Source organism: Panthera onca, chromosome B2 (assembly GCF_046562875.1).
Source record: "Panthera onca isolate mPanOnc1 chromosome B2, mPanOnc1 haplotype 2, whole genome shotgun sequence".
NCBI classification, from domain to species: domain Eukaryota; kingdom Metazoa; phylum Chordata; class Mammalia; order Carnivora; family Felidae; genus Panthera; species Panthera onca.
Genome location: NC_138343.1, coordinates 134,111,831 through 134,129,769, shown reverse-complemented (window position 1 = coordinate 134,129,769; position 17,939 = coordinate 134,111,831). Strand labels below are relative to the sequence as shown.

At 39.2% G+C, this 17,939-nt stretch overlaps 1 protein-coding gene across 1 annotated transcript in view; it reads left to right on the top strand.

Moving 5' to 3' along the window:
* The first annotated feature begins 3,183 nt into the window (after positions 1-3,183).
* PPIL4 (peptidylprolyl isomerase like 4) overlaps positions 3,184-17,939 on the top strand; it is a 37,123-nt gene continuing 22,367 nt past the window's right edge. The window contains exons 1-8 of the mRNA XM_078447455.2: positions 3,184-3,318; positions 8,701-8,768; positions 8,853-8,917; positions 9,416-9,533; positions 10,233-10,375; positions 10,871-10,967; positions 11,708-11,824; positions 17,096-17,220. Of these exons, the coding sequence (XP_078303581.1) occupies positions 3,249-3,318; positions 8,701-8,768; positions 8,853-8,917; positions 9,416-9,533; positions 10,233-10,375; positions 10,871-10,967; positions 11,708-11,824; positions 17,096-17,220 (803 nt within the window). The 5' untranslated portion in view covers positions 3,184-3,248. The remainder of the gene's footprint in view (positions 3,319-8,700; positions 8,769-8,852; positions 8,918-9,415; positions 9,534-10,232; positions 10,376-10,870; positions 10,968-11,707; positions 11,825-17,095; positions 17,221-17,939) is intronic.

Genomic DNA, 17,939 nt, shown 5'->3' with positions numbered 1-17,939 from the left:
TAAAACACCATACTAATATCGACTGAAAAGGTCAATGCTACAATAATCACAACAAAGAAAAGGCAGTTAAAGTTCTTGACAAAGATAGGCAGTTGAAGAAGCAGGCTTTTCAGCCAGCCAAAATTGTTCTGTAGCCCCTGGACTGCCACTGTCCCAGATATCTTACTGTAAATGTTATGACAAAAGTCACTAGGATGAATCTCAGTTCACCAAACTGAAATTTCTTAGGGTGTGAGGGGGAAAAGCAGGAAAAGGAACAAAAGTTGAATATAGGAAATCATGCTGGACTTGTCAAACATGTGAATACTCTACAACAAATATGATCATAAATAGTGCATTGTGTGTGCATGTGTGCGTGTGTGTGTGTGTATGTTTTAAGTAGGCTTTACACCCAGCATGGGGCCCAACATGGGGCTTGAACTCATGACCCTGAGATCAACACCTGAGCTGAGATCAAGAGTCAGATGTGCTAACAGCTCAGAGCCTGGAACCTGCTTCAGATTCCGTGTCTCCCTCTCTCTCTACCCCTCCCCTGCCTGCGCTTCGTCTATCCCTCAAAAATAAATAAACTTTAAAAAAAAAAACAAACAGAGTCAGATGTTTAGCCAACCGAGGAACCCAGGTACTCCATGCGTTTTTGTTGTTCATATATTTAGTCATTTAATATCAGGATTTTACTTTTGGCAATTTTAGTAAGGCTACAGACTTTTGAATGTGGTTGTTCAGATTAGGCATATGAAAAGATGTCAACAGAGAAATTAGTCACGATGGTTGGTGATATTGATATTTGGAAGGCAATACAGATTTATTAACCTTTTCTCTAAATTAAATCTACTTGAGTATTTATATTTGGTAGAACTGTGAAGGATATATCTCATTTCTTTTCACCTATGTGTCTACTATATAAACCACTTAAATATTTATACCATTAGAAATTCCAAGTGTAATTAAGATGATGACAAGCATAAACTATATCATGTCATGATATGGCATTTTTCCCACGAAGGTAGAATATTTGATATTTAATGATATGTCAGTATGTGTGTGTGTGTGTGTGTGTGTGTGTCCAGCACACCATAATTTAAAGATCTAGCAAATTACACACTGAGTAATAAATAAGGTATTCTATCTTGGGCATAAGATATACACACCTGGGCTTGGAGTCTGCAAAAGAGACTGGCAATATCATTTCTGGTCATTACTGAATCACTTTATATATGAAATGATTCCTCATATTTGTTATGTCAATTTCTAATTCTTTTTGTAATAGTCCAAATTTGTCATTAAAAATTACTTAATTTTTCCAAATCCTCTTTTTTTCTTCATCTATAATATTTCTTTTAAGCATATACAAAATTCTATCAAATATTACCCTGTAATCTGTACTCTTACTATATTGGGAAAAGATCAGATGACTTCAATGCAGTGTCCAAAATAGCTGTACTATTTTACATTCCCATCAACAATTTCATTGTTATTTTAATTTGCATTTCTTTAATTAATTGCCAATATTCATTAATTCACTCAGCTAATATTTATTCATCCATTAAGTGGCAAGCTGTCATAAGCACTAGGGATATAACAGTAAATAAGACAGGCAAAATTGGCTTTGGCCTTCTAGAGCTTATATTTTATTTTATTATTATTGTTTTTAAATGTTTATTTTTTTTTAATTTTTAACGTTTATTTATTTTTGAAGGAGAGAGAGAGACAGAGCGTGAGTGGGGGAGGGGCAGAGAGAGAGGGAGACACAGAATCCCAAGCAGGCTCCAGACTCTGAGCTGTCAGCACAGAGCCGGACACAGGGCTCGAACTCACGGACTGTGAGATCATGACCTGAGCCGAAGTCGGAGGCTCAACAGACTGAGCCACCCAGGTGCCCCTTAAATGTTTATTTTTGAGAGAGAGGGAGGGAGTGCAAGCAGGGGAGGGGCAGAGGTAGGGACAAAGGATTTGAACCAGGCTCTGGGCTGAGGGCAGAGAGCCGGATGCAGGGCTCCAACTCAGGAACCGTGAGATCATGACCTGGGCGGAAATCCAGAGTTGGACGCTTAATGGACTGAACCACCTAGGCGCCCCTAGAGCTTATATTTTAATAATATAAAAATATAAACAAATTCATAAATAGCATGTTAGATAGTAAAAAGTGCCATGGAGAAAAGCTGTCTGGAAAAAAAACCAAACATGTATATACGGGGTTAATTTTAATTATGGTGGTCAGGGAAGGGTTCATTGAGATGACCTATGAGCAAGAGACCTATAGTAGGTGAAGGAGACCCATGCAAGTATCTAGACAAGAGGGTTCTAATCTGAACGCGCAGCGAGCCCCTAGGCCTGAGGCAGAAGAATGGCCAATAGTGTTCAAAGAATAGCAAGAGTCTTGTGTGGCTTCAGAATAGGAGAGAAGACAAGTAAGACCTGGCAGCAGAGTATCCGGTACGGCCTTGTAGACCGTTATAAAAACGTTGGCTTTTATTTAGATGTGAAGTAATTGGAAGCTAGAAGTATGTATAAAATGGTAAAAAAAAAAAAAAAAAAAAAGGGGAGTGATCTGCTTGGACAGATTTCGGGGAATAAACTTTGCATGGAAACCCTGAACGGAGACCAAATGTAGTTAAGTCTTCAAAGTCAAAGATTATGGATAAAACCAGTAGAGAGCTGGGGCTGAAGCCTTTTAGCTTGTCGCACGAAGGGCCAACCACTATCTGTTGCCGTAACAAGGCCTCTGCCCCAGGCACGATTAGCCAGGGAAGAACTCCCTGTGAACCACCTTTCTGGGTGACAAATTGTGCATTTAACGCCTAAAGGTTTCGATTTAGGGAGACGAGAAGACACCGATTAGGAAACCCCGAGTAGTACCCGCAAGAACACAGGCGAAGCTGGCGCCATTGTCGCCCTCGAGGCGGCGAGGAGCAGAGAAGAAACGGCTGCTGGAAGGTCCGCCTCGTTCTTGAGATGGACACAAAAGAGGCACAATACCCTTTACAGACGTCCTTTCGAGCGACAGGCTTCCGTGCCAGTCGCCCGGGGCGAACCAGGATTTTCAAAAGGACCGCGCCAGAGGCGGGACCCATCACCGCCCCACCACGCGGACACAGCCAACGCGCGGACCGAGCCGCCTGCGAGGGGGGCGGAGTCGCCGGAAGAATGACGTAAAAAGGCGTCGCGCCGAGAGTGACGCGTGGCGTAGACCACGACGGGCTGCGCCTGTCACACCCGCGGCTTGTTGCGGAGGAGCAGCGGGCGCCATGGCGGTTCTGCTGGAGACCACTCTGGGCGACGTCGTCATCGATCTGTACACCGAGGAGCGGCCGCGCGGTGAGGCCCGGGCCCCGCTCGCGTTTCGCCGGGGCCGCGCTCTCCTTTCCCCACTGTCCCTTCGCTGCCCGGCCCCCTTGACCGGGTTCGGGCTTCTGGGCTCCTGGCGCCCACGACTGGGCTGTTTCACTAGCGGGCCGTGGTTGGAAAAGTTTTTGTGAGGAGCGGCCTCTGTCTCGAATCTGGTGCCGGCCAATCGGGTGGCGGGTGCTTGTGGCATTAAATGCCTGTGTGTGCGCGTGTGTGCGCGTGCAGGCTGCATATAACCAAGCCTGTAGGTTTTGTGGCTGTACTGCGCTTTACTCGTGAGAGGAACACAACCAGTATTCCTTGGGGTGTAACCAGGGAGTCCTGATGGAAGTACGAAGGATGTGTTTGGAGCAGTGAGTGTGGGCATCCAGCGTGGGTGGAGGAAGGGCTGTCCGGAGGTGTGCACGGAGCCGAAGCAAACGCTCATTGATCGCCTGCTGTGTAGACTGCCAGGCTCTGGGATAGGCGTCTTGTCCTTAAGGGTCTAACTTTCCACCGAGAGAAATAGGCGTGGGAGCCCCTTTAAGTGTTGTTAAGTCTTACAAACCCATTGTAAGTGTTGTGGTTGAAGAATGTGTAAGTTGCCATGGAAACCGGAGGGAGGAGTGATTCTTCCTGGCTGGGGGCGGGGAGAAGTGAAGCCAGCAAAGAAAGTAGAACACTTGAACTAGCTCTTTGAAAGATGAGTGGGAGTGAGGGTGTGTTGTTTTTTTTTTTTTTTTAAGTTTGCTTAGAACTTTCTGGAAACAGCAAGTAGTTTGGCAGGGCTTGAAGGAATGATATGTGACACGGAATGGCAGACTGCGTGTCTGGTCGTATAGGTTATATTGGTTAGGTCAGATGTGAATAGCCTTGTGTGCTCTACTGACGACTGATGAGGGTCCTGGAAGGTTTTAAAAGCAGGATTGAGGCATGGCCGACTTGTTTTAGGAAGATAAGGGGCAACAGTGGAGGATGTTTCAGATCAGGGAGAAGCTGGAGGCCACAGAGATAAGTTACAATTAGCATCCTGTCCCCTTGGAACGCAGAGTCCATCAAAAGGATGAAACGAGGGGCGCCTGGGTGGCTCAGTCGGTTGAGCGTCCGACTTCGGCTCGGGTCATGATCTCACGGCTGGTGGGTTCGAGCCCCGCCGTTGGGCTCTGTGCTGACAGCTCGGAGCCTGGAGCCTGCTTTGGATTCTGTGTCTCCCTCTCTCTCTCTGCTCCTCTCCTGCTCATGCTCTGTCTCTCTCTCTGGCTCTCAAAAATAAATAAACATTCAAAAAAAATTTTTTTAAAAAGATGAAACAAGCCACAGTACCACCTGCAGTAATTGCTTTCCTGCTGTCCCAGTATCCTACACTCAGTTGTACACCCCCCACTCCCACCCCACAACACTACATGCTCAGTCATACTTCCCGGCCTTTCTCATACTGTTGCCTCTACCCCACAGTTCTCTCTACTGTTGTCCTGTTGGCCGACTTCCTGCTTATTATTCACACCTTGGATCAAGCATGATTTCTTCTGTGAGGCTCTCCCTTGTCCCTGAGCAGAGTTAGATCTGTTTCTTCTGCTCTAAGATCTTTTTAAAAAGCATGTAACACATTCTGTTACATCGTTTGCCTGTTATCCTGTAATTGTTTGCAGTTCTTGTCTCCTCAAGAACGTAAACTCCAGGAGAGGAGGGACTGTAGTGCCTTCCTTGTCTTTCTATCCTAAGCACCTAGTGCAACGCCTGCCACTTTGCACACACTAAAGGCTCATTATAGTGACTAATGTATATATGTGTGTGTTTGTCAGTTAGGATTCTCTGTGCAGATGATAGAAACTCAAATCACATTGGCTTAAACAAAGAAAATAATTGATTGCCTCCTGCTACTGGGGTAAACTTGGCTTTAAGGATGGTGGGATCCAGGGGTTCAAATGATGTTATAGGGAATTGTATTTTTCATCTCTTGGTTTGCTTTTCTTTGAGTTGGTTACTTCGTGTGGGGCACCTGGCTGGGGCCTCTTTTCCCAGGGTTGTGAGGAATTCAAGAGGGAGTAGGGTTTGCCCGCCTAGTGAACGCAGGCAGAATAGACAAGTAGCAATTCTGCAACTGCAGTTTGGAACGCTAAAAACTAAGCCCACCCCATTTGTATATATTTGCAAGCATGTGATTGGATACTTACTTACGTGTGTAACTGCTTATCAACTTATAGTAAACATATCCAGGCTTATTTTCCTTCCTCCCTCCCTCTCTCCCTTTCTGCTATTTCTTTCATTTTTTTACTTTTTAGTATAGAAAACTTGAAACCTATACAGAAGTAGAAAGAGTCACGTAAATGAACCTTCATGCGCCAATGACCGGCTATAATGAAGAGCTGTCAACACATAACCAGTATTGTTTCATTTATACTGGATTTTTTGTAATAAGTCTATTACATGGGGTTTATTTTATCTGTAATTACTTCATTTTGTATTTAAAAAAAAATTTTAATGTTTATTTTTGACAGAGAGAAACCGAGCGTGAACGGGGGAGGGGCAGAGAGAGAGAGGGACACAGAATCTGAAACAGGCTCCAAGTGGTCAGCACAGAGCTGGACGTGGGGCTCAACTCGGGGACCAGCGAGATCATGACCTGAACTGAAGTCAGGCGTTTAACTGACTGAGCCACCCAGGCACCCCTCATTTTGAATTTCTAAAAAATTATTAAAAAAAAACCATAACCCCAAATCATTATCATATCTTAAAAAATTAGCAGTAATATTTTAATTTCATTCATATTTTATTATTGTCTCATAAATGTTTTAAAAATATTTGGTAATTTGGGGGCATCTGGGTGGCTCAGTCGGTTAAGTGTCCGACTTTGGCTCAGGTCGTGATCTCACTGCTTGTGGGTTCGAGCCCCCATCAGGTTCTGTGCTGACAGCTCCCAGCTCATTGTCTGCAGCTGGCTTCCGATTCTGTCTCCATCTCTCTGCCCTTCCCCCTGCTCAAGTGCGTGCGCAAGTGCTTGCTCTCTCTCTCTCTCTGTCTCCTTCTGTGTCTCTCAAATATCAATAAAAAGTAAAAAAATTTTTGATGTTTGTCTATTTTTGAGAGAGAGAGGCAGAGCGCGAGCGGGGGAGGGGCATAGAGAAAAGGAGACGGAATATGAAACAGGCTTCAGGCTCTGAGTTGTCAGCACAGAGCCCAACATGGGGCTCGAACCCATGAACCATGAGATCATGACCTGAGCCGAAGTCTGACGGCCAACCGACTGAGCCACCCAGGTGCCCCAAACATTTAAAAAAATTTTTAAAAAATATTTGCTAATTTAAATGCAGATCCATACAAGGTCCATTATTATATTGGTTGATTTCTTAAATACCTTGTTTTAAAAAATATTTTTTAAAGATTTTATTTTTATTTATTTTTAATTATTTTTTATGTTTATTTTCGAGAGAGAGAGAGAGCAAGTGGGGGACAGGCAGAGAGAGAGGGAGACACAGAATCTGAAGCCGGCTCCAGGCTTTGAGCTGTCTGTACAGAGCCCAACGCAGTCTCGAACTCATGAACCACGAGATCATGACCTGAGCCAAAGTCAGACGCTTAAGTGACTGAGGCACCCAGGCCCCCCTAAAGATTTTATTTTTAAGTAATCTTTACACCCAACATGGGGCTTGAACTCACCACCCTGAGATCGAGCCCCATAATCTACCGACTGAGCCAGCCAGGCACACCCCTTTCTTAAATATCTTTTAATCTATAGATTCTCCCCCTTGCCTTAAAAAAAAAATTTTTTTTTTAAATTTGAGTTTAGTTGACACGTAGCGTTACATTACTTTAGGTGCAGTATAGTGATTCCACTTCTCTGTACATTATTCTGTGTTCACCACCCCCCTTGCCTATTTTAAACGACTTTATATTTTAAGAACAATTTAAGGTTCATAGTAAAATTGAGGGAAAGGTATTTAGAGAGATTTCCCATATACCCCCTATGCTCGCATATGCACAACCTCTCCCATTTTCAGTATCCCCTACCAGAGTGGTATCTTTGTTGCACATTCGTACCATATGCACTATGTAGCATTGTATTTAACAGTCATCCAGAAATCTGTTTTTTTCCAGAAAAACTATCAAGAGCCTGGTATTCAAGACCTTCCAATAGATTAGCCCCGTCCTACCCCTTCAGTCTCTCTACCCTCTCTTACTCTAGTATTACCAGGGTGTTACAGAACGTAAACTGGTCTTTCGGACCCTTCAGAAAGCATTTAAATTTGCACTTCTAGACTTATTCATAATGTCTTCTCAGCTTGAAATGCTTACTCGATCTGCTTTTTGCTTGTCTAGTTCTTTTAATGCCCACCTTAAACCTCCATGAGGTCTTCTAATTTTCCTGGCCAGAAACAATCTTTCTTTTGAACTCTTGCGGCTTTTTTAAACTCACTTTTTACTATTTTGCTATTTAAGTGGCACAAATGGTATTATTGGGTATATCCAGTATTGTAACTAATTTGGTTTGGGTATAAGCTCTCTAGACAGCCTCATAGGTCTTTCTGTCTGGTTTCTGGCTTAATGTTCCGAGAACTTGTTAGTGTATCTCTCCACAATTAGACTGTGAACTTGTCGAGGACAGGGACTATGGTTTAATGGCATTTGTGACAGTGGTGCCAGGCACCTAAAACGTACTCAGTAAATGTTTATTGAATAAGTGAGTGAATTTATATGAGAAACCTGGTATATGATCAGCGTATGGATTTTTGTGAAGGGGTATTTAATCATCGTAAAAAAATTGGTCTCAGGTGCTTTGCTGGCTCACTTGGGCTTGGGGTTGTGAGTTCGAGCCCCATGTTGGGTATAGAGATTACTTAAAATAAAATCTCTAAAAAAAATTGGTCTCAGATATTTGATTTTCTCTAATTTATATAATTTATATCCATTTACAGGTACTCTGCTGGATTCATATAGTATACATCTAAGAGTATACTATATATGTACTACACGTACATATATATACGGTATATACTATATTATATAATATATTACTGTATTATAGTATATTTGTTATATAATTATACTGTATTATAGTATACTCTTTGTTCTTTTTTTTCTCTTGCAAAACTAATCCATTAATAAATGATTGCTTATCCCAAATGTTAGTTTCCTGCATTAGCTCGGATGATCAAGAAGTCCTAAAAAAAAAAAAAAAAGAGAATACAAAGATGATTTAAAATATATTGTTTTTTTCCTACACTAATTTTCTTTTTTATGACTTTGGACATTTGAGCATTGGGGGGAAGTGTTTATGTGGTAATTTAGAAATTAAATTATACCAACTGTGCATATACTTGCTTAAAAATGTATTTGTGAACTACTGTGATAAGTTTAATATTTACTTTCTTTCAGCCTGCTTGAATTTCCTGAAGTTGTGCAAAATAAAATATTACAATTATTGTCTTATTCACAATGTACAGGTAAGTTGGTAGATATTAGTCATGTCTATTATTGGAACCACTTAGCAAACTCTGTGATTTAATAATGTATCCTATTTATTATAGAGGGATTTTATTATACAAACTGGTGATCCTACAGGGACTGGCCGTGGAGGAGAGTCTGTTTTTGGGTGAGTTCTTTTGTTTTTATTTTTTTTTTTTAAATTTTTTTTTCAACGTTTTTTATTTATTTTTGGGACAGAGAGAGACAGAGCATGAACAGGGGAGGGGCGGAGAGAGAGGGAGACACAGAATCAGAAACAGGCTCCAGGCTCCGAGCCATCAGCCCAGAGCCTGACGCGGGGCTCGAACTCACAGACCGCGAGATCGTGACCTGGCTGAAGTCGGACGCTTAACCGACTGCGCCACCCAGGCGCCCCTTGTTTTTAAATGAGAAAAAATAGAATTGCCTCTTAACAGTGTTAACTAGCATATTTCAATCAGCTTTTTAAAATATCGTTCAAAGATAGATTTTTCCCTTAAGTTCCCTAAATGTCTATAGCAAAAAAGAGTATTTTGAATCATAATGGTATTTCTACAAAGAAATGGCAGTTCTGTTTGGTACTAGAACTTCTGTATTTCATATTGAGGGTACTTATATTTTAAAGCTTTATTATGTATTTTTTCAGTCAACTGTATGGTGATCAAGCAAGCTTTTTCGAAGCTGAAAAAGTACCAAGAATTAAGCACAAGAAGAAAGGCACTGTGTCCATGGTGAACAATGGCAGTGATCAACATGGATCTCAGGTGAGGAGATGAGTGAGAAGATGAATTTTGTTTTAAAATGAAGGACTAGAAAGAGCCACAGAGTTATCTTTTCAAACTACCCAATAAGAAGAGAATTGCAAAGATAGTTGTTAGAAGAAAAATATTACACTATATTTTTTTCTATATAAAAAAATTTGGGGGGGTGCCTGACTGGCTCAGTCGGTAGAGTGTGCGACTCTTAATGTCGGGGTTGTGAGTTTGAGCTTCATGTTGGGTGTAGAGATGACTTAAAAATAAAATGTTTAAAAAAAGTTATTTTATCCTTTTAAATGTAAGGTATGTCCATTATGGGGAGATCAGAAAACACAACACAGTACGTGGGAGAAAATAGCATCTACAATCCCCCTATCCATGGGTCATCACTGTTGACACTGTGGTCTGTACTTCAAAACAGATCATATTGAGAACCTTTCATTCATTGTCTCGTTTAATCCTTACAACAACCCATTTTGGGGTAGATGGGTTTTTTTCCTCACAGTTCACATGTGAAGAAACTGAGCTTTGGTTTGCCCAAGTATTCTAAACAATCAGGGAATACTTTTTAAAAGTAACAAGTGGGTAAGAATCCACACAGTTAACGTGAAGTATTACTTTTGTGTATTTTTTCTATCAGTCTGTCATTGATTTCAGTTAGAATTATAGATCTATTTTTATATTTTGCTGTGTCTTTCTATGCAGTTTCTTATTACTACAGGAGATAATCTAGATTACCTTGATGGTGTTCATACGGTGTTTGGTGAGGTGACAGAAGGCATGGACATAATTAAGAAAATTAATGAGACCTTTGTTGACAAGGACTTTGTACCATATCAGGATATCAGGTGTGTTTGGTGTCTCAATGTACTAGAATGTTTTAATACTGTAGTGTTTGACACATAGTGGAGATATCAAGTGCAGGACTGGTTTTTGGATAATTCCAAAATGTGTATTAATACAAGACTATAAAACTCCATAAAGCAAACGAGATTTTTTTGTATTTTTATACTTGTACTAATTAATTATAGTTGCTTATGTTGGGAAGAATTATTAATCCTTTAATTTAGTTTTTAAAAAATGCATATTGAGTAATAATGGCAAAACTACTAAGATTTAGACATTTATGTTAATATTAGACATGTTATTTTAGAGCAATGCAGAGTAGTAAATCTAAGATAAATGGTACTCTAGTAATATATCCTTGTGCATTAAAATTTAAGTGCCTATGGTTCTTTGTCATTAGAGATACTTAAGACATTTGTTATAACCTTTATAAAAAGTAAAACAGGGGTTCTGAAATAATGTAAATGTAACCTTTTGACTTGGATTTATTTTGTAAGGATAAATCACACAGTGATTTTAGATGATCCATTTGATGACCCTCCAGATTTATTAATCCCTGATCGATCACCAGAACCTACAAGGGAACAGCTCGATGTAAGTGGAGCCTTCTTGTGATTGAATGTATGTGCATACTAATGCTTTGCATAGATTTTGCTTTTTAGTCCGTTAAAACTTATTTCTTCAGAATGTCTTGCTTGATCAGTTGTACTAGGACAAGTTTAGAATTATTTTTTCCTTTCCCTAATTTCTTTTCATTTCCCTGATTTTCTTTCTTCAATTTCTGTTCCACCAGTAGAGCCTTAGCTCTAGAAGTTTATGTTAATACCTTGTGAAAATGTTTTTCTTATCTCCTAACTCTGTGTAGGAGTATAGCTTTAAGGCTAAATTAAACATCATCTTGTAAGGGAGCTTTTCAACTGGGGACACTCTGGAGCTATACTAGAACCTCGATATTTTTGTGGCATAATGCAGACTTTTTCCTCTTACATTTTAAGGTATAAGTTTCTGTTTATGAAGCTTTGTCAAAGCTGAATTGATTTTTATAGTTGGGATTTGGTGCTTAACTTTTAAGATCATTTATCTTCTGCATTCAGCACTGAGTTGGATACTAGATAGTTTCTTTAAAAATGTTTATCTTGATTTAACAATAAATTAGAAGCTTAGTCTGGCCGATATTATCAAATTAATTTAAAATAATTTTCTGAGGCTTGTAAGTTTGTTTGAGTTTCTGTTCTAACATATTTGATGGAACTAAGGATAAAGTGCCATGTCTCCCATGTTTCTCAGATTTTTCAATTCTTTCAGTATATTTTTAAGTGGCTTCTGCCTTACAGAGTGGTCGAATAGGAGCAGATGAAGAAATTGATGATTTTAAAGGAAGATCAGCTGAAGAAGTAGAAGAAATAAAGGCAGAAAAAGAGGCCAAAACTCAAGCTATTCTGTTAGAAATGGTAAGATGATTATCTTTGGTCATATAGTTGTTCTGAAATTTATTTAATATGTAACTCATTGTAAATTTATTTTTGGCTCTTTGATAATCAAAATATTAAAAACTTAGCTTTGAATTTTTTCTGGATTAAATTTTATAGGACACATGAAAGGTAAACAAATTTTGGTTCCATTATCAATATAGTGCTAAGTGCCTTTTTCAAAAATAGGCAGTGGATATACAACTTCAAATATGGGTTGAATTTCAATTATTTATATTCATCTCATTCATTTATTTTATTTTAGAGAGAGTGTGCGTGTGTGTGAGCTGGGGAGACGGGCAAAGGGAGAGGGAGAAAGAGGGAGAATCCCAAGCAGCTCCAAGCTCAGCACAGAGCCCAGTATGGGGCTTAATCCCATGACCTTGGGATCATGACCTGAGCCGAAACCAAGAGCTGGATGGCTTAACCAACTGAGCCACCCATGTACCCCTATTTATCTCATTTTTAAAGAGTGTTTATTGCACTGAATTTTATGTATATTAATAATTCTTTATACAACTCAAGTATTGAGGTTAAGTAGTTATAGGAGGAAGGAACCTGTGTAGAAATTGAGCACCCTAAAACATACTGCTTTGTATTATTAACAGTATGAAGTCCTTTGGGGAACAGTTCTTCAATAGTGATTAATTGACCTACCAGACATTTTTTCCATTTGTTAATTTTTTGTGGAATAGGCATACCTATCACACAGTAGATCATCAATAAATATTTGAATGAATAATTCAGTTTTTATTATTATCATTGTTTTACATAGTAGAGCTTGCAGATTCTTGCCCTGTTTCAAAATTCATTGTTCTCATCTCAAGCTGAAGGAACAAATATTAAAGGTTACAATTCAAGAAAACTTTACTGCATTAAAAAAAATTTGAAAATACACTTTTTAATGAGCACACTGTGTATCTGGAACTATTGACCCAGAACAACAAACAGAATAACAAGTTCTAAGAAAATTACTGCACTTAAAAGAAAAATCTTTTGAGCAACTGGGCAGGAAGAATATGTGACTTATAAGTGAAAGAACATTATATTAGCATCAGAATTTCAAAAGCAAAAGTACAGGCAATTTATGCCAGGAAGATGTTGGGTTAGCATAACAAAACCTTTTATTTTTCAGATAATTTCAAATTTATGAGAAAGTTAAAAAAGTAGTACAGAGAACTTCTCTATACCTTTTACTCAGATTCACCAATTTTTAACATTTTTGCCACATCTGCTTGATTATTCATTCTCCCTTTCTCTCTCCTGTCCTCCTCTCTCCAATTATACATGTATATACACATATTATTTTTTCTGGACCATTCGAAAATGAGTCCTAAACATCATTCCTTTTTACCTCTTATATCAGTGTGCATTTCCTCAGAGCAACAATATTATTATGCATATTCACAGTACAGTTATCAAAATCCGGAAATTTAAAATTGATAAAAATTTTACCCATGTTTCAATTTTGTCAGTTATTTCAGTAATATCTTTATAACTTTCCCCATAAAGTCTAGAATCCAGCTCTTAACTGATCATCTGTTGCATTTAGTTATCATGTTTCTTCTAACCTTTGAAAGAATTCCTTAACCTGTCTATTTTTCATGCTGTTACCATTTTTGAGGAATACAAGCCATCTGTTTTATAGAATATTCAACAGTTGCCTTGTGATTAGATTCAGATTATGTGCACAGACAGAATACTACATAAGTGACCTTCTCAGATGTTACATTTGCAGTAACAGGTCCGCAATATCCATCTGCCCTTCATTGGAAAGTGTTCATTTTGATTACTTGATCGAGGTAATCCTCTGCCTGGTGTCTCCATTGCATACTTGGTTTTTCTCTTGCAGCTAGTAAACAATCTGTAGCATTTGAGACCTTTCAAATATCTTGTCCCTTATCAAACTGTCCCTGTGGATTTCTCAGCTGTTCATGATTCTTGTCTCAACCAGCCTTTACTTTGATGCATGTAGAGTGGTGATTTTCTAATTCCCACTACTTCTACACTTGTCAGTCTGCCTTCTACTGTAAGGAATGGCCCTTCTTTTTTATCTTTTTATTTATATGTGCATTTTTACTAAGGACTCATGGATTCTTTTTTTTGCTTTGACTTTAATAAATTTGGAGTTTATATATTTTTTTAAGATTTTACTTTTTTAAAAATGTTTATTTATTTTTGAGACAGACAGACAGATTGTGAGCAGGGGAGGGGCAGAGAGAGAGGGAGACAGAATCCGAAGCAGGCTCCAGACTCTGAGCTGTCAGTATAGAGCCTGACGCGGGGCTTGAACCCATGAACCATGAGATCATGACCTCAGCCGAAGTCAGATGCTCAACTGACTGAGCCACCCAGGTGCCCCAAAGATTTTACTTTTTTAAGTAATATTTACACCGAGCATGGTGCTTGGTAAAATCACAACCCCAAGATCAAGAGTCGCATGCTCTACCGACTGAGCCAGCCAGGTACCCCTAAGTAGATTTTATTTTTTAGGGCTGATTTAGGTTTATAGAAAGATTGAATAGAAAGTAACAGAGAATTCTCTGTGCACACTCATCCCTCTCCCCAACAGTTTCTCTTATTATTAACATCTTGCATTAGTGTGGTAGATATGTTACACTTGGTGAGTCAATATTTGATAAATATTATTAACTAAAGTCCATAATTTACATTAGGTTTCACTCTGTGTTGTACATCTTGTGAGTTTTGAGAAATGTGTAACAACATGTATCGGTCATTACAGTATCATACATAATAGTTGCACTGCCCTAAAAATCCTCTGTGCTCACATATTCATCTCTCCCTGCCCCCCTCCCCTGGCAGCCACTGGTCTTTTTTTACTGTCTGCATAGTTGCGTTTTCCCGAATGTCATATAGTTGGAATCACATAGTATGTATCCTTTTAAGATTGCCTTCTTTCACTTAGCCATTTGCACTTAAGATTCCTCCGTGTATTTTTGTGGCTTGATAGCTCATTTCTTTTGATCACGAAATAACATTCCATTGTATGGAATGTACCACAGTTTGTTTAAACATTCACCTATTAAAAAATGTCTTGGGGCAGCTGGGTGGCTCAGTCGGTTAAGTGTACAACTCTTGATTTCGGCTCAGGTCATGATCAAAAGGCTGTGAGATCAAGCGCCGGGCTCTGTGCCGGGCATGGAGCCTGCTTAGGATTCTCTCTCTCCCAGCTCATGCATGTGTGTACTCTCTCTCAAAAAAAGTGTCTTGATTGCTTCCAAGTTTTGGCAAGTATGAACAAATCTGCTGTAAACGTTTGTGTACAGATTTTTGTGTGGACAGAAATTTTTAACTCATTTGGGCAAATACCTAAAGATGCAATTACTGGAATTTATGGTAAGATTATGTTTATCTCTAAAAAACTGCCAAACGGTCCTCCCAACTAGCTGTCCATTTTGCATTCCCACCAGTAATGATGGAGAGTTCCTATTGCTCTACATCCTTGTCAGCATTTGGTATTGTCAGTGTTTTGGATTTTGGCCATTCTAATATGTGGTTGTGTGTTGTTTTGATTCTCACTATTAACAGGTTTCATCTTCTTTTTTTTTTTTTTTTTTTTTTTTTTTAAGTAAGCTCTATGCCCAGTGTGGGGCTTGAACTCACAACCCTGAGGTCAAGCATGTTCTATCAACTGAGCCAGCCAGGTGCTCCAGATTGTTGTCTTTTGTTAGGCTTCAGAAGCACTGAGCAGATCTAACTGGCTCTGTTGCTTATTACTGTTTCTGATTTTTAAAAAAAAAAAATTTTTTTTTAAAGTGTGTTTATCCAAGAGGAGATACTTCACATGATAGTGTTATCAGAAATCATTACTGAGAGTTTTCAGATTTATGTATAAAGAAGTATTGTTTGCCCACCTAAAGGCCCATGACAAATACAGTGTTGCCACAATGAAACCATTTCCATCATGTGTTCTCCCACAGTTACCCTCATTGGTCCTTTAGTAGAACTGGGATACCGTACTCAGTGCAGTAGTTGGTTGTGAAGTCGAGTTCATTTTGGTTGAAGTAGAAGATGATAGTGAAGGTGAGAGTAAAAAACAAGAAACACTCGCCCTGAATTATTGCTGTTCACATCAAACAGCAACGCAGAAAGAATGGAGCATTACTGATGCAGAAAGCTAGTGTCAGTATGATCATGTTTTTCAAAGGTTTAAAAACAAGCAAAACTAAATTATATTGCTTGGGGATGCATATTTATTTGGGAAAACTCTGAAGATACAGGAGAATGGCAAAAAAGGAAAACCAAAAAGCAGGATATTTGTTACTCTGGTGAGACAAAGTAATGGGATCAGGGGACATTTTAGTTCTTTTTTTTTTTTTTTAATGTTTATTTTGAGAGAGAGAGAATACAAGCAGGGGAAGGGCAGAGTCAGGGAGAGAGAGAAGGAGAGAGAGAATCCCAGGTAGGCTCCAGGCTACCAGTTCAGAGCCCAACATAGAGCTCAATCCCATGAACTGCGAGATCATGATCTGAGCCGAAATGAAGAGTCAAACTCCCAACCGACTGAGCCACCAAAGGGACATTTTAGTTCTTAAGCTAGTTGGCATCGTGGGTGTTTTTTATTTTCATGCTCCATTCCTTAGATATACTTTGTATAATTTTTTTTTTTTTTAATATATGAAGTACTTGAAAAAAGAAAAACAGGAGATAAAATTGGGACTTTGAAGCCAGATAGATCTGGGCTCAAATCCCAACTCTGTTGCTTATTACTGGGTGGCCTTCAGTTAATTATTTAACATTCTTGAATTTTATTTTACTCATTTTTAAAATGGAAACCACACAGTTGTTTTAAGAATTGGCAGTAGTGTGTGTGAAGTGCGAAGCATGGTATTCACAGAAAGTCAGAGTCAGACAAGTATTAGCTATTAATACAGTATGGTTTCAGATTTTGCAGTCTTATTTAGATTTCTTTTCCTGAGCCTGTAGTTTCTTTCTTTCTTTTTCTTTTTTTTTTTTTCGTTTTTTAAGTTTATTTATTTTGAGAAAGAGAGAGCACACAAGTGGGGAAGGGGCAGAGAGAAAGGGAGAAAGAGAATTCTAAGCAGGCTCTGTGCTGTCAGAACAGAGCCCAAAGCGGGGCTCAATCTCATGAGCCACACAGGTGCCCCTGAGCCTGTAATTTCAAATGTAAATTCAGTTGTTTAGGGAAATCAGCATTTTGGGCATACGTAGGGTAGTTAGAATAGAAACAACAAAGGAATTGATTTATATTTTTGTTTACTTGCAATTTAGGTGGGAGACCTACCTGATGCAGATATTAAACCTCCAGAAAATGTGCTGTTTGTGTGTAAATTGAATCCAGTGACCACAGATGAAGATCTGGAGATAATATTCTCAAGATTTGGGCCAATAAGAAGGTAATCTTTAGAATTAGTGATTTTAGAAAAACTAGGTATTGGTGGTTTTCTAATGACATTTTTGGATGAATCTGTGAACTCTAGAATTTTGTACTGGTGAATTTTCCAGATGACTCTTTTGCATAGCAGGGGAGAAAAAGATGTATTTATATGTGTATGTGTATATATAGAAATATACACACACAAATACACACACACATATATCATTGAATGATTCTCCCACTTCCAACAGACATTTTCAGTCTAAGGCAGGAAGCGAATGGAACAGTTTATTTTTTTTTATTTTTTTATTTTTTTTTGGGACAGAGAGAGACAGAGCATGAACGGGGGAGGGGCAGAGAGAGAGGGAGACACAGAATCGGAAACAGGCTCCAGGCTCCGAGCCATCAGCCCAGAGCCTGACGCGGGGCTCGAACTCACGGACTGAGAGATCGTGACCTGGCTGAAGTCGGACGCTTAACCGACTGCGCCACCCAGGCGCCCCGACGAATGGAACAGTTTAAGTAGTTCTGTAGTATTCTCAGTAATCTTTAATATTTAAAATGCTTATATAAGTTCTCCCTAGAATTACCAGCAATCTATGTCAAAATTAATTTTTTTCTTTTTTGAGTGGTCTCCACACCCACCATGGGTGTTGAACTCACAACCCTGAGGGCAGGAGTCTCACGCTTTACTGACTGAGCCAGCCACGCACCCCTATGTCAAAATAAATTTGAATC